The 17,113-nt window shown below is 37.1% G+C and overlaps 1 protein-coding gene across 3 annotated transcripts in view; it reads left to right on the top strand.

The window, feature by feature from the left end:
• The window catches only part of Znf521 (zinc finger protein 521), a 284,266-nt gene that overhangs the window by 135,312 nt on the left and 131,841 nt on the right, over positions 1–17,113 (top strand). For 2 of the 3 annotated variants that reach the window (XM_048363476.1, XM_048363473.1), the window contains one exon: positions 16,036–16,120. In XM_048363476.1, the coding sequence (XP_048219433.1) occupies positions 16,036–16,120 (85 nt within the window). The remainder of the gene's footprint in view (positions 1–16,035; positions 16,121–17,113) is intronic. The other variant, XM_048363475.1, reaches the window with a different exon arrangement.

Below are 17,113 nucleotides of genomic sequence, written 5' to 3'. Positions count from 1 at the left end.
ATTTATGGTAAGATTTGTAATTTTGATGTGGAACTATTATTTAAAATAGGAACATGTATTTACAATTACTAATAACTGAAAGGTAATTTTACATAAGAATACATCAAAGTCTTATGACAATACAATCACGTTTAGGTAGATTAGCTTGGGAATTCTTTATTTGTAAGTTTGGCTTGGCAATAAAAAAGCATAAATGAACTGTCATAAAAGCCAATATATCTAGAAATAGAATATTGGCCTATGAGTGGTGACCCTACGTCAGCAACGATCAGTCTTAAAAAGAATGAAAAAGAGGAGGAACATATGAAATGAGGCAGAGTGGTTGTGGGAGACGAGGACTAAATGTCCCAATAGAATAGAAGAAAAACAGGTAGGAAACCCTCTATAACCATTTTGACAAGAAAACTAAAATGGTGTTGGCAGAATATGGGTTCTCCTTGCAGCATAATCCCCTCTGAATTGCTATTATTTTGTTGTACTGAATTCTTTTTTTAATTTTATTTTTATCTTTAAGTAGTTGTACAAAGGAGTTGCCATTGAACAAAGTAGTATATGAATATAATTTCTGTTGATCATGTCACCCCTTTCATCATTTTCTCCCATCCCTCCCAACACTGCACCTTCCCTCAATTTGTACTAAACTTTAAAATTTTTAAACTTTTTTTTTTTTTTTGGCCAGTCCTGGGCCTTGGACTCAGGGCCTGAGCACTGTCCCTGGCTTCTTCCCGCTCAAGGATAGCACTCCGCCACTTGAGCCACAGCGCCGCTTCTGGCCGTTTTCTGCATATGTGGTGCTGGGGAATCGAACCTAGGGCCTCGTGTATCCGAGGCAGGCACTCTTGCCACTAGGCTATATCCCCAGACCAAAATTTTTAAACTTTTGAAACTAAACTTTCAAAACAGATATTTGGAATGTTCTACTGGTTCTAATCAATGTACTTGATTCACTTATTCAGTATTTTCTGAGCTTCAGGTGTGTGGCAGGTTGTGCACAGCAAGGGAAAAGCAGATAGGTTGCATTTTGCTTTTGATAATGAAGGATTCAGTCTCCAGAAAGCAAATGTACTGTCAAAGAATATGTTGTTTATTAAATGGCAAAGAAGTGGTGGGATTAAAAAAATAAGCATATTCTTAAATGTCTAGGAAGAAGTCAAACAATGATATGCAGCATTAAAGAATGAGCTGTCACTTGGACTTCTACAAAAACATAAAACAAAAACAAGAACCTATCATATTTTAGCACCCATCTCTCTCTCATATTCTGTGCTGTGGAGTGACTTCACAGAATCCATTGGGGAAGGGCCCCATAATTTTCTGGATTATATTCTTGGGCATGCTTATGTAGAAAATATCTAGCTTTAGGTTACCAAGAATGATTAGGCAGAACTTTTTTGGGTTTAATGTAATCCATTTGGGATTACCTGGGTGGTTCTAGGAGGTCCAGTTTGCTTCTGTGATGTATAATTTAAGTTTCTTTCATGACAGAAGTCTAGTTCTGTTAAATGTTTTTCTGATAGCATTTACTGTTAGATGTAGATTTAAGATGTCCACGTCACCATACTTTTCTTCATGCACTGCTCTGTAAATGCTCTGTCAGGAAGCATGCAAACTCCATGGGAGCTAAGGAGAGAAATAGACACTGTTCTTCTGGTAACAGGAAAACTTAGTCTATAATATGAATAGATGTGCTTTGACTATAATACTGTTTGAGCATCTCTACTACAAAAACCTAAAATCTGAAATACCCCAAAACATAACACTGTAGTTGAAAAATTTCACCCCTGAACTCAGGTGACACTTCATGGACCCAGCACTGATTCACTGAAAATATTACATAAAAACACCATCTTGCTATTTCTATAAGATTTGAGGGAAGCATAAATTCATTTTATAGTTAAACTTGGATCCCACTCCTAAGATTTTCCATATATTTATACAACTGTGTTGAAATCTGATGGAAAAAAAACAAACAAAAGGCCTGTCATCTGAAACACTTTAAGTCCCAAGCATTTTGGATAAGCCATTCTCAAACTGTGTTGTAAATCCTTTGCTACAGATGTACATTGAGAGATGAGGACCCCCAAACAGGAACAGTTAATAGCAAGGACTGATGATAGGAGTAGGTACTAGAGAAAGATGGTTGTGTGATTAAATACTGAAAGGAACCTGGACCATGGATGTCCAGTTTAGCAACAGAGTATTTTTTCCTGTGCTGTCTGCATGTGAATGTATGTGTTCTCAGCAGCCTGAGTTCTAGGTGCTATATTGACCTCTTTCTGTGATTCATACAGGAAGTTATTTTATCTCCCTAGACCACACATGCTTTGTCTATGCAGAATTTAAAACAAATGAACTCACATGTCCCTCTAGATTGGAAAACGCATGAGATATGCTCTATTAACTTGTACTATTACTTTGAAAGGACGAAGAATGTTGGGGAACTGTTTTCTCTTCTCTGAAAAGATGGTTTTGGAATGGCAAATGAGGAAGCATTTGAAAAATCTAGATAATTTCAGTTAAATCGAAGGATTAAAAGAACCCTACCACTATACCTTTAATCCATTGTAACTGCACAGCATGCTTTAAAATAGGGAAAGTGGAGGAAATACACCACTACCCTGAAAATTTTACTAAGCGTACAAACAACAGGAATAATAAAATCAACACCCACAGCACTGTGTGGGTGTAATTGTTCACTGTTTTTTGAAGCAAGCGGGTTTAAAAGTAGATGGAAGGAGAAAAGAAGGTGGTCTGACATGCCTCAGTGGGAAGGGATGGGAGAAAAAGACAGGACTCAGAATGCAAAGAGTAAGAAAGAAAGATGCGGATTGTGGGAGGACAAGCAGTAAGATATCTCACTGGAGACAAAAAAGACAAAAGCTGAGGGTAATTTGGTACACACACAGGCAACTGAGATGACCAAAATAAAAGGGAATACACTTTGTGGACACACACTAAATGGCCAGAACATGAACTATTCCTTTGACAGAAGAATAGCTGGAAAGATGGACTAGGGATATAAACAAAGGAGAAAAACCAGGACTCCATGGGGAGCCCTAATCTAAAGAGAATGGGAGGAAGAAAAAGTGTTTACTTTTCAGTGAACAAAAATGAATCACAGATGTATTCATTGATCATGAGTTAAAATAATGTATTGCAATAAACACAGATAAGTCAGAGCAAACCTTCTACTTATCCCTAACCTATAACCTTTTTAGAGATAGATTAGTTTTGCTGCAATATTTATGACAAAATATGGAGTGAGTTCTAAAGGAGTCAAAAAGGAAACTTTGTATCCTACCATGGGATGAAAAATCTTTTTTTTTTTTTTTTTTTTTGCCAGTCCTGGGCCTTGGACTTAGGGCCTGAGCACTGTCCCTGGCTTCTTCCCGCTCAAGGCTAGCACTCTGCCACTTGAGCCACAGCGCCGCTTCTGGCCGTTTTCTGTATATGTGGTGCTAGGGAATCGAACCTAGGGCCTCGTGTATCCGAGGGCAGGCACTCTTGCCACTAGGCTATATCCCCAGCCCCGAAAAATCTTTTTTGCCAGGCACAAGTTGCTCACACCTATAATCCTAACTACTCAAGAGGCTAAGATCTGAGGATCCTCTTCAAAGCCAGCCCTGGTAGGAAAGTCTGAGACTCTTGTCCCCAGTAAACCACAAAAATCTGGAAGTGGAGTTATGTCTCAAGTGCTAGAGCATCAGTTTTAAATGGAAAGAGTTAAGTGAGAATATGAGGCCCTATGTTCAAGTCTAGTGCACACAAACAAAAAAAAAAACAAACTATTTTCCTTATTATACTATTGAAATTTATTGTGATTATTTATTAAAAGGTAGCAAGCAGTCATAAGAAGTGAATAAACCTAAGTTTTCAAGTTGCTTTTAGGACAGAAATTACATATTTATAAGGTTTTTTCCTACATGCAATTTCTTTCTTTGTGGTTTTTTTTTTTTCTGTGTAATGAAATCTTCTAGTTTTGATGGGATTTATATAGCAACATCAGCTTTGGGATTGGATCTTTGTGGGCACAGAATACAGTTGAATGTTGATACTTTATAATGTCCCACGTTCCTTTGACCCCCTAATAAACATCCCGTAACTACCAGCTGAGCGCCCCATTCTGGCAACCTGAGACAGAGGGAAGTTTCGATGGCTTCTAAGATGAAAACATTCATTATATGAGTAGAAGAACTGATGAGAAAATTACACCTCATCTGACCCCTTTGGCTTCTTCCTTTCTTCTTCAGACTTACATTTAGAAGAGTCTTCATATAATCCTCTATTTCTCTACTCATTTTCCCCTTTCTTTATTGTCAAAGTAAAGCCTACTTACTTTTTAAAAAAATCTTTTTGGACTCATGTGAACATCTACCAAAGTGTCATTTGCAAGAAGTGAACTGAAGCTTACTTTAAATAATGATTCTCTTCAAACTGGATACTAGCCAAATATGATGGTCATGACTAACCAGAGCATATTCCTTGGCCTAACTAACACAAGAATTAGTTAACACCTGCTGTATTTGTTTGTTTTTTCTTCTTTCACTGAAGACTTGAGTTAGTCTTTGTTATTCAGCCTCTTCCCTTCACTGATTTCTAGCACCATATGTGAAGATAGGGAATTTTCACAGACAGAAATAGATGAGTCTAGGTAGTACCTTATGAATGAAAGTGATGAATACAAGATGGCTCAATAGATTGTCTGGTGGACAGGCAGTAAATGAAATACATTGACTTCATGCATTTTGGACAATATTATGGGAGATCTGATTTTGAAAGCATTGCTGTGGCATAGAGATAAAGAGCAACTGAACCTCTGTTGTCAACATGAAATTATCTAAATAAAGCTATCTCACCTAAAGGATTTCAGTGGGTTGTGTAATATGGGACTTCCTTAAGAAAAACTCCAAAATGTGAAGAGAGAAACAAGGGAGAAGCAAGAAGTGGACATAAAATGTCAGCCTTGTGAAGCATATCTCTCCATAGGAAACTTGGGCTCAAAATCAGTTTTTAACATGAGACATTCGAGTTTAAGTATATAGACAAATTTTGTAGGATGTAAATTGGAAGATGGAACTTTAGTTGGAATTGAAATGATTATTTCTTTACTATTTCCTATGAACTTTAGACTTCAGAATGATTCTACATTTATGAACTTCAAGGTAATAAATTCTTTTCATGAGATTTGTGTAGTATAATGCATGAAAATTACTCCTCATCTTCAACACTGTTTATAATGACTATCAGATTCTTCAATTACTTTGTTGTTGTTGTTTTTTTTTACTATTTTGAGGGCTTTGAAAATATAATATTTTGATAACTTTCTTTACAATCCCAAAAGAATCCAAGGAAAAATGGGGGAAATCATTTGACCATTTTACTCCTTGATTTCACCATTAATTGTAGCCTAAATATATCCTTCTGGAGTTCTGGGATTTTATTTATAAAAATAAATATGCTTAAATAAATATTTTTTTTCTTCCCTAGTGCCTAGAAACTGCAACTCCGTCATTTAAAATAAACAGCTGTTACCAGGTTTGTTTTTCAACTAGACACAATTTTGTCTTTCTCCCCCCCCTCCCGCCATCTAATCAATTACCCAGAAGCAATCTTTTTCAACTCTATTTTTGCTCTGAATTGTTTTTTTCAATCTACCTACCCAGTCCCCACAGACAGTGAGCAACTTGCCCAGCATGCAGTAGGGCTTTGTGACAGATTTTACATAGTAGATTATTTACCAGGGAGTTTTCTTTGACACTTCTAAGGCCTTATTAATCAGTTACAATCTGAAATGTTTTAGTTTTCTTCTCTCCACCATATACTTTATCTGGAACTGTTTCATGACATCATTTAAGGCAAAATATGTGTAACAGGTGAGTGTGTGTTTTCTTTCTCTAATCATATCGTATCTCCTTGAGTTTAGGAATTGTGTTTATTTCTCCTGGTTGCTGAGATCTTCCCATGTGCCCGAAACTGTGGGCTCTGATCTTTATTTCAGGCTATGAGCCACATCTGTAAGACAGTGGTGGTCCACTTTCTTTCTTTACCACAGGACTATGCAATGGAACATGGATACTTGCATTTACAGTGGATTATTAGGGCAAACATTGTCGTTAGTAACTCTCATTTCATTTCTGCCATTCTTTCTTCTCTGTTGACGGGCTTATTTTCATACCAATTCAAAATTACTTAGAAAATAACTAGGCCAAATTAGTAAGATGTCAAAATTATTATTGTGAAAATATGTGGTTTACTACCTTTCACTCAGATAAGTTTGCATTTGCTTGCCAGCAAAATTATAGACTTGAAAAGGTATTATTGCTCTTTAGCATCTATTTCATTCATAATAAATATGTCCTGGAATACAACTCATGTAACTAGAGACAGCTTTGTTAGTTCTATTACTGTGAACATTTTTATACACTATCACCTCTTCCCTCCTATTCTGCATGCTATTACTAGTTTGTGAGTTTTTATGCTTAGCCAGGTACTACTGGTAGATCAGGTCTATAATCCTATCTACTCAGGAGGCTGAGATCTGAGAACCAAGGTTTGGAGTCAGCTAGGGCAGAAAAAAAAATTGTGAAACTCTTCTCTCCTATTAACCAGCACAAAGCTGGAAGTGGAGGTGTGGCTCACGTGGTAGAGTGGCAATCTTGGAAGAAAACACTAAGGGACAATGCCCAGACCCTAAATTCAATCCCCACTCCCACCCCCAGTACTAACATGCATCCTATTTCTCTTTCTCTCTCTCTCTCTCTCTCTCACACACACACACACACACACACACACACACACAGAGGAAGAAAATAGAAAAAGTCTTTATGCTATGCATTTGCAAACTTTATTTAAGAAATATTTTAATCTGGTTTGAATGTCCATCCAAAAAGGTGAGAACTCTGTCTGAGAAGCATCTTTGTTTCAGCAGACCATGGATATTGTTTTCCATTCATCATCATAATAATCTGTCAACTAAAGAACAACTAAGGTAGTTACTACTTAATGCCAGCATGCCACCTAGTAGGTGCAGTACTAAGCACTTTCACATCGTTTCTAAGATGTAGGTTTTATTATTTTTCATTTACAGTGAAGGAAACTAAGAGTCATTAAATGACTTGTCACGTAGCTAAATGATGACACAATTAGATTACAGAAAGAAGATTCCAAAAGTTTCTTTTCAACTAAGCGTACTGGATACAGTTGGGGTGGATGTGTCACAGCATGTTTGCATAACATCCTAATGTCTGGATTCAGGGTTGGAGACTGGTCTCTCCTTCACACTCTCCCTGCTATGCTTGAGATGATGAAGTAGAGGATACTCAAATTTGAGGAACACCATGAGAATGGCTTTAGAAATCCCTGCTTTGATGTTCCAAACATACAGCAATGAGAGATCGTATATGAAATTAGAAAAACAAGTGGGCTTATTTAAGTTCAAAACAATTATTCATTTTTGAGATACAGAAACCAGACAAAATGTTCACATGGTTATTAAGACTGAACTCAGGTGCCTGCTGGACTCTCCTTACTGTAAGAAGTAGAGTTAGTGTTTTATCCCTAAAGCCAGGTCAGCTTTTCTTCCCTCTTTCCCTCCTTCCCTCCCTTTCTCCCTTTCATTCTTTCCTTCCTTCAAACTATTTTTTTTTAACACAGGGTCTCATTATGCATTCCAGGTGGGCCTCAAACTCCTGATTCTTTTCTGTCAGGCTCCTAAGTGCTGTGATTACAGGTGTGTACCACCACATCTACTTCCAGACTGTCATTGGGCTGGAAACTTAGACCAGTGGTGCAGTGCATGTGAGCATTCAAGAGACTCTGGGTTCAGTCTTCAGCATAGGAGATCAACCAACATAGGGCTCTAGTGTCTAGGACCAGGAGCTTAAGCATAATATATGCTTATTATAATATATATATGAATGTTTATGTCCATAAAGGGATATATATGCCTGAGCTCATATAAATACATATATTTGCTTATACTCATCTATCATCTATCTATCCATCCTCTTAGGCAGGGAATTTGGGGTACTTTTTTGCTCATACTGAAAGATCTAGAAGAATTCTGCTGTTGCCTAGCACTTAGCACTAGGGTTTTAGCTGGGGACTAAAGGGGTAGGAACAGAGTCATAGTTTGTGATTTAAAACAGACTTGTCCACCTGCTATGTCCATGATTGCATGTGAAGTCCATCTACCCCTCTCCCCCAACAGCAGGAGCACAGGGAATGCCCCTGAAGAGGCTAAGGACTAGCAGCCTGGCATGGCCTGGGAGAAGCAATGGCCAAACACTAACACTGGCGGGGGGGGGGGGGGGGGGGAGGGGGGGCTGGTTGAGGGGAGGGGGGGAGGGGGCAGGGGTGGAGCACATGGAAGAAATGTTCTCCCTATGAATGAGCTTCAGGCCAAGACTCCAAAATAAGTAAATGAATCTAATGCTAGTAAAGATCAGGAAGAATTTTCAAGTGATGAATTTTGAAGCAAGCATAAGCCAGAACAAAGATAAGATTACTTGAATATTTAAAACTAGTCATTGAAGTAAAAGCTTTGGTAGAGAGGAGAAACTTTATATTAGCCAGCAAGAAAGAGAGAACCAGTGGCTTACAAAAGGAGAGTTCACCTCAAACAGAACCCAGGCAGACACACTGACTTTAAAGTCTGCATGGAGGCTTGAGGTCCAGATACAAGAAGATGGATGGAGAAGCTCCAGTTCAGTCACATAGGCATTCTGGAAGATGTGAGTGGAGAATATGAGATAGAGTCAAATCTGCATACTTGTAATTGCTGCAGTATTTTGGAAATAAAGTTATAGGATTGGAAAATTATTCTTTTGGTAATAACTAAAGAAGATAAATACAAATATATAGGTAACCGCATGACATTAAAACTGTAGATCATGGAAAGCAAAAGGAAAATCTTAAAACAGACCCTGTCTTTGGAGAGTCTGCTGAAGCCTGTGGATCTTAGTCAAGGATCTAGGACCAGGAGATGGAGGGTAAGGTGGTTAGAAATAATTATTATCTTCTCCCCACCCCCACCCCCATGACCATCATTTTGAAAGATCAATACACTACACATTTCCAAAAACAGCTACCTTTCAAAAGCATAAAAATGCAATAGCAAATTTACCTGTAGATCATAGAAGTATAAATTATGTTAAAACTCAGCAGATAATGTGATGGGGTAAGGGAGATAGACAAATGGAGAAAGGGTGGGAAAATGCTGTCATAATATTCAATGTACATATATACAAATATGCATGTACATACATTCATATATATATACATACATAGGTATATATGTGAAAATGGAACTGAGAAAACTGAAGGGATGCTTAAAGTTGAGAGAGATGGGAAAATGATAAAAGACAAAAGCAATTATATTGATCAAGATACATTATATTTGTAAACAGCTTGGTTAAATGGCAACTTCTTTGTACAATTACTTAAAGATAATTAATAAAAATATTTTAAAGTTACTTGTACTCATGAACTGATGTGAATTGAAACCACTTTGTACAACTACTTAAGGATAATAAATAACAAATAAATAAACAAATAATTTTTAAAAATTGAGCCAGCAAAAGGGGGCAGAGAAACCTGGCCTTCTCTAGGGTGTTCACACTCTCTTTCTTTTGGGGCAAGTCGCTTGATTAATCTGCAAATATTGATTTATTCCTCCCTTATCTGCTCACAAAAGGTTGTTACATGGGAATTTTGTGTATAGGAGGTGTTTTTTTTTAACATGTAGACTGTAAGCATGAAATAATTATAAGAATTTGTTACTACTTTATTACAGAAAGGAATGTGATCTATGATTCCTGACTTCTTAAATCTGACACCTTAGATTTGTGTTAAAAGGATTCACAATAATATCTAAACTATGTGCAAGGTTACATATAACAACCTAGCAGAAATTATTTTCACTACATAGCAGGTGTTGGGGAGTTAAAATGAACAAGACATATGGGGTTAATCAAGTGAGCTATAGCATGAAAAATATGCATCCAATGAATTAACTTTTTTTGTGTATTCCTCTTTTTATTGTGAAAACATTCACACAGGTCCTTATATTTAATCTTCATTAACAGATAAGCATGTTTGCTTTACCCATGTGTAACTTTCATATGCATATTTTTTCTGAGTTTCTTGAGTAAATTAAGTAGTGTATCATACTGATTTACTCTTAACATATTCTGCATGCATCTCTTAACAAAAATGATCTACAATGTCATTTACACATCTAAGAATGTTACCTGTATGCCCCCAATAACACCCAGTAATTGGATAATATTTAGATTTCCACAATTGCCACAAAGACTTTCTTATGGTTCTCAAATGCCACTTTAATCACGACTCTAAGTCTACAGTGATGATGGGTAGAATTTCAGGACTGTTTTCTGAAAGGAACTTGCGATCACTGCCTCAAATTCAGGGTATGTGATCAAAGAATCCAGTCCCACAAAATGCGAAAGTCAAGGGAAGCTTTATTTTGCGCCAAGCATCAGGGACCTTACTGACCGGGCCAGGGCCGTCTCGAGAGTGAGAGCGACCCCTTTTGGTCTTTCAGGCTAACTTTTATAGGTTGTATCAGGCCTGAGATTACATACACGGCCCAATGACGTTGTGACATTCAGGAGAAATTGCAGAGGTATGTCTGGTCACTCATGGGCGACCAACAAAATGACAGTAGATGCTTAAAGCACCCTATCACTCGGCAGGCTCAAGGAGGGGGTCGCGCTCAGGGCGGGGAGGTTGCGTACGTGCTCTCCTGTTGATTGGCCATATCCACCTGGCCAGACTTATGCTTTGGGTGCTGTTAATAGACCTCGGCTTGGGGGCTATTGTGGGAACTCTAGATCACTCCCTTTAAAGCGACATTCCAGTAAGATTGTATCAGCCAGGACTTCAAAAATGCATGTAGGCACTGGGTGACTGTTGGGATGTACTAGGTCCCACTAGTTAAATTGAGTTAGGCCCTTGCTTTTTCAAAAAAAAATTCATGGGCACAACTTCCTCTTTGTCCCCAAGGTGAATTGCCTGAGCCTCTGGCATTTGGTGAGGGGTGGGAGGCGAGGAAGGGGGGGGGGCTGGGGACTGCAGGAGAGATGAAGCCTTCCCCAAGGAATCCTATCCCTAAGCAAAAAACAGGATTTTAGGAAGAATGGGCCTGAAAGGTAATGTGGAGCATGCAGATGTTTGTATTCTCCCCAGTGCCAGCTGGAGTAGACAAGGCAACACCGAGATCCTGGCAACTCTCTAAAACTTTTTTTTTTTTTTTTTTTTTGCCAGTCTTGGGCCTTGGACTCAGGGCCTGAGCACTGTCCCTGGCTTCTTTTTGCTCAAGGCTAGCACTCTACCACTTGAGCCACAGCGCCACTTCTTGACGTTTTCTGTATATGTGGTGCTGGGGAATCGAACCCAGGGCTTCATGTATATGAGGCAAGCACTCTACCACTAGGCCATATTCCCGGCCCCTTTCTAAACATTTTATACCTGTTTTATCCCAGGTGAGATACAATACGTTACAATTAGTAGTTCAATCTTCTTAAGTCTTCTGAAAATAAACATCACCTTTTGTCCCTGTGATATTGATTTCTTGAAGATAATTGGTCAGTTCTCCTGAAGGATATTTTAGCTTTGTCTTTCTCTCTCATAGTAGTATCTACCCTTCTCTCCCTGTTTGTACTGAACACTGAATTGCCAGGTCTAAGCTTGATCAGATCCAAGTATGCACTTAAGTGAGATGTTTGTCTGTCTTTTTGCTTGTTTGTTTATTTGTTTTGCTGCTAATTTGATTCACTTCATGTCCCTTCATATCAGTAGGCCCAGGATGTCCATTCTTCCAGTAACTATAACATTAATTTTAATAGTTTGGCTTCGGTGATTGCCACCAGCTAAATTCATTGTGAAGGTGATCGTAGGGTGGAATCTGAGTATCGCAGAATAGCCTTGTTCCTCAGACCTTAAGAATCTATGCATGAATAGCTATCCCAATTGTTCTAATTGACATTGCAAAATGGTAAATTTCTAATATTGTTATCCCTTCTGTTATTCTTCTATAAAGAACATTCCCTCATCAAACACATGTGGGCTACACTTCCTTCAGACAAAGCCAGACCCTTGTGACCCTTTGAATTTTCAGAAAAAAGAAATTTATGTAGCCAGGGCTGGTAATGCAGACCTGTAATCCCAACCTTTTGGAGGTTTTCTAGGATTACTATGAATCACTGATTTATTTAATGCAATCATTATTTTTGTTCAAAATTTCCAAGCAGCTTACAAGTATAAAGGATAATTTTTTAAATTATTTTTTGTTTTCTAATTTGATATGATAAGATTATGTGATGTCTAATTACTAATGGAATATAGAGCAAAGGGACGGGGACAGGGTTAATCAGAATAATTTTTTTAAACTTTACATTATTAAAGATCCTTAATCTTTTTTTTTAATTTATGAGATGCTCTTTTCTGAAAGTCTCTGAGTACCTTAACCAGAATATAACTGAAAACAAGAATGTCAAAAAGGCACATTTAAATTGTTCTCAAAATCAATCAAAAATAATGAGGTGCTAGGAAAAAAAGTTGTATCCTTGATAATTACATCTATCAGTATCAGAAAACAAAAGAGAACAATCAGGAAATGACAATCCCATTCCCAAGTAGCACATTTAAAAAGGCTAATGAAAAAAAGGTCTCTTTTAAAAATTGTACTAAATTAGCATTTCAAGTAAATTGACAACCTAAGCTTGATAAAGGCCAATCTGGGGCCCAAACAATGGAAGTTCTGTTTCTACTTTTATCTGCTTTTCAAAGAAATGATCTCACTTTTTTTTTTTTTTTGGTTGTTGTCTTTTATATAAGAGGAAGTAATTGTCCTAAGGGAGGTGACAGTTCTGCCCTTTGTGGGGTCAGGTCACACCTGGAATATTGAACTTCATTTCAGATTCTATTTATTAAAACACTGGGTTGGAGAAAAGTAACCTGAATGGAAAGGTGTTGGCTTGCAGGATCCCCCTTATTTCAATCCGATAAGGGAGTTCATGTAGCGAGGGATTCAACTTGCTCTTTAAAGTCAGAACCTAGTTTGAGAACTAATGGCTGAAAGTAGCAGAGCAGATTTGGGCCCAGAATCAGGTCAAATTCCTTCCTAATCTGGACAATGCAGAACGTGCAAAAGTCTTTCAAATATTTTGCTAAGAATCTATCATTGTAATGAAGGATGTGTTAAAAGGTCACTTAAAAGTAGTTTAAAAAATGAAAATTGTAATGAATTTTACATCATGGTTTTCAGGAGAAAGTCCTTAATACAACCCAATTTGCATGCCATTGCCCTCCTTTATTTTGGGCAAACCTAAGGAGTATGGTGAGGTATAGTTCAAGCTGCAGTATTTTACCATCACTGCACATTGCTTTTGATCACACTGAAATCTTATCTCTTCTGGCAGCAAATTGAGGCACTTATAGACAAGAATATGGCCTTGTTAATTAAAAAACAATGGCATGTAGCATTTCAGATAAGTATTGTAAGGGTAGAGAGAATTAGAATTTGGGTTTCCAGCAGTGACAAAAATATTTTCTTTCAATGATAAAAGAAAACTTATCTATATGGATCTTTAAATGTGTCGATTCATTTTGATGATAGTAAGTGCTGGTATTTTGTTATGTGGGCTTTTCAAGTGATTTCATTCTTTATTATTAGACCAGAAGGAAAAAAATGCCCCAAGTATATTCCACAAACATATTCATCAGTCATCATTTTTGGAGACAGTTTTCGACATATTGTATGTTTTACTGTGCTAACAAGAGAAAAGACTAGCCATTAAGTTTATGTTTCTTTGTTTTTCAGCAAGGTCACATATCAGGAATAATGCTTGAAGTATGCTAATAAACAATATATAATGTAGGTCATCAGGGAGTAAGAAATATTTTCTAACTAGTTCTAAAGGGAAATATTGTTGGAAAAGGGGGTTGGATGTTATTTACACAACACATGTTGCTCTATCTGTCACCATCAAAGGATCCTGTAAACAGCTTAGTGCAGTAAATCATCCTCCGTGATTGTCAGGCTCTTTGAAGGCCCAGTTAGATTTAGATTCAGTGCACTCAACTCACAATATGCCTAATGTACAAAGGCCATTAGATTATTTAGACAGCTTCCATTGGAAATAGGTCTGTACTTGCTATGGGTTTGTAAGGAATATTGTTCGTGGTTGTAGAAGAAAGGATTATGTTAAATCATGATGATTATGAAAAACTTACTTGAATAGCATTTATAATTTTTAATCCTAAGAGAAATTACATTGTTTTTTCGTGCTTACCTTTGATTTTTATGTACTAAAGGACTTGAGTTCTTTTGCATTCATTGTCATTTACAGAACAGTATTTTCTATTAATAGCATTAGTAAAGTACATTTACACAAATTCAGGTGAAATGATAATTCTGTAAGAATGGTTGAAATCCAGTTTCCAGAATGGGATTTTTACAAGCATAATTTTCTCACATTTGTGATATTTTTCAAAAGGGATTCTTTTCATTGTAGTTTAAATATTGTTTTGTCACAAAAGCATTTATGTAACAGCGCAACCATCGCCAGTGCTTTATTTGCTGTGCTTGTCTAATATGATCTCAGACTCGAAAATAGAGATGGGAAACGGCAAAGCCTGCTTTTCTCAGTAATGTGATACTGTCACAAAGGTACATCTTCCTAACTCTCTGAGCCTCAGTTTCTTCAATTGTGATCTTAGAATTGTGATACAAATACTAATCTACTTACAAAATTATTGTGTAAAGAACTAGTGTTAAAATGTTCATCATGATATGACAAATTAAATGCAAGAACCTAGCACCTTCTAAAATACCATCTAAATCAGATTTGGGCTTTAAATTGTAGTCTCTATATATTCTAGCTAACTTCCATAAATCTATGTTTAGTTATATAATATAGGTGTCCGAGGGAGGGGGCAATCCCCCATCCCTCCAAGAGTCCACTACTCAGACAGTCTCAAGTAAAAAAATGAATTTATTGGGGAAGTTCCAGATGTACCAGTCCCAGGTTTCAGAAAAACGTGTAACACAGAACAGGACAGTGGCATAGAGACTTACTTCCAGAGGATTTCCAAGTACCAACAAACCAATTCAGCTCCAATGGAGAGCTGAATTGGGATTGGGATGCCATGGAGACGACAGACACAGACGGGAACATGTAGCATGGCATAATGGCACCTGAGCTGGCCTGCCCCTAAATAGGGTCAGGTCAGGGGACAGGGTCACAGGAAGCTCCCAGTTCCAAGCACTTGACAGACAGGTTCAGTAACCTATAGGCCATGTGCCCACCCCTGTTTCTTGGGGTTCAGGAACTCCCATTACCTGGGGATGGGGCTTCCCTTCCTGTAGGAATCCAGGCACGCCCATCAAGTATTGGTGCAGGGATTTAAGGGGGGCGGGGTGGGCACTATTGTTTACAAGGAGAGGGAATCTTTCCAGGCCTCTGAGCAGATGGGGCTGGGGAGATAGTGGAGATGGAGTCAGCTTCTGCCCTCTTTTGCTAGCCAGATCTGACCTCCATATTAGTTATAGATCTGTAGCAGCAACCACCCAGTTATTTAGTCACAGTGAATTTTGCCTGATATTCAAAACATTGGTTACTGAAACTCAGCCACATGTTACAAACTTTTTTATACTAACTTATGTTTTCAAGTTTGAGTCTTTAGAAAGGTATTATTTTATAATGCGGTGCCTCTATTTCTAGTAATAAACAATAGAAATGTTCCCCTGGACATATAGTCTTTTTGATTTTCTTAAATGCAGCAGAGAATATCATGTGGGGACACAGATGGAAGGTCTTAGTAAAGAAAATGCAGAACTTTCCCAAAATGGCCTCACAATAATTTAGTTAACAGTGTAGTAAGACCAGCAGCTCAAAAACAATAATGTTGACTGTGAATAAGCTTATTTATTTTTGACTCTGAGTTTATTTTCAGTGGGAATAATAAAAAGTGCACCTGTTTAAGTAATTTTGTTTCTACTTGTTTTCTCAGAAGAAGACCTATCAGTGCATCAAGTGTCAGATGGTTTTCTACAATGAATGGGACATTCAGGTTCATGTCGCTAATCACATGATTGGTGAGTGACTCTCCACTCCTTATTGCAGATAAAGTTTTCTCCTGCTTTTGTACATTAGTGCCTATATAATTAACCATCATTAAAGGTGAATTAATTGTTCCACCATCAATGGGTTACCTAGGCATGATTGATTTTTTCTATTTCTATTATTAGACCTGATAAGGCATTAGCACATTTTATTTTCTGCAAGGGCTAGTTTAGACTTCTGTAGAGGATTATATATCTGCTGCCAGTGAAAACACAGGTGATTAACAAATTAAACTTCTAATCATTTTTGCATTATTGAAAACTAACAGGAATGGTTAATGAACTGGATGTTAGCTTTCCATAGAGTTTTAGACAGGTTTTAATTTCAGAAGTTATTACAGTAATGGCACTGCTGTGTGTTGCTCCTGCACGTTTGTATCAAAATCTAAGGTAGGGAGTTTTTGTGATAGGGAAACATAAATAATTTAAATTGCCATAAAATAGTTTTATATGTATGGTTTTTAACAGCCTGGAAATAATTATGACAATAAAGATCATGTAAAGAATTCGGTAATCATTTTTTATTCCCTCCCAAATTTTCAATTCATCTTTATAAAAGTGGTTTGGGAAAAGATTTCAGAAGTCATTCCAGGCCAATATTTTAAAGATTTTCTTTTGCATTTATTACATGGGCTAGAACTAAAACAGATAATTTTTTCACTTATTCATATTGTCCCATTATCTTTTAAGTCCTCAGGGGTTACTGCCTGTTTTTTAATTTGATAAGCACTTAGTAATAACACTAAGAGTTTTACCAGCCAATTAAACTTTATCAAGCAGATCTTTTTCTGCTAGTAAAATGACAATTGATTTTAGTTTGTGCTATTTTGTTGCTCATTTGTGCTTGTTTTACAATAATAGATTTTTTATTTCATACTTAATTCATGGTATGTGATAATTCCATAAATAATTATGAAATAACCTTTTCTCCTAATATAAAACTTTCCATGAATTCAACATTTTAAA

The sequence above is a fragment of the Perognathus longimembris genome, chromosome 15 (assembly GCF_023159225.1).
Source record: "Perognathus longimembris pacificus isolate PPM17 chromosome 15, ASM2315922v1, whole genome shotgun sequence".
Classification (NCBI taxonomy): domain Eukaryota; kingdom Metazoa; phylum Chordata; class Mammalia; order Rodentia; family Heteromyidae; genus Perognathus; species Perognathus longimembris.
This window is presented reverse-complemented; position numbering and strand designations above follow the sequence as displayed.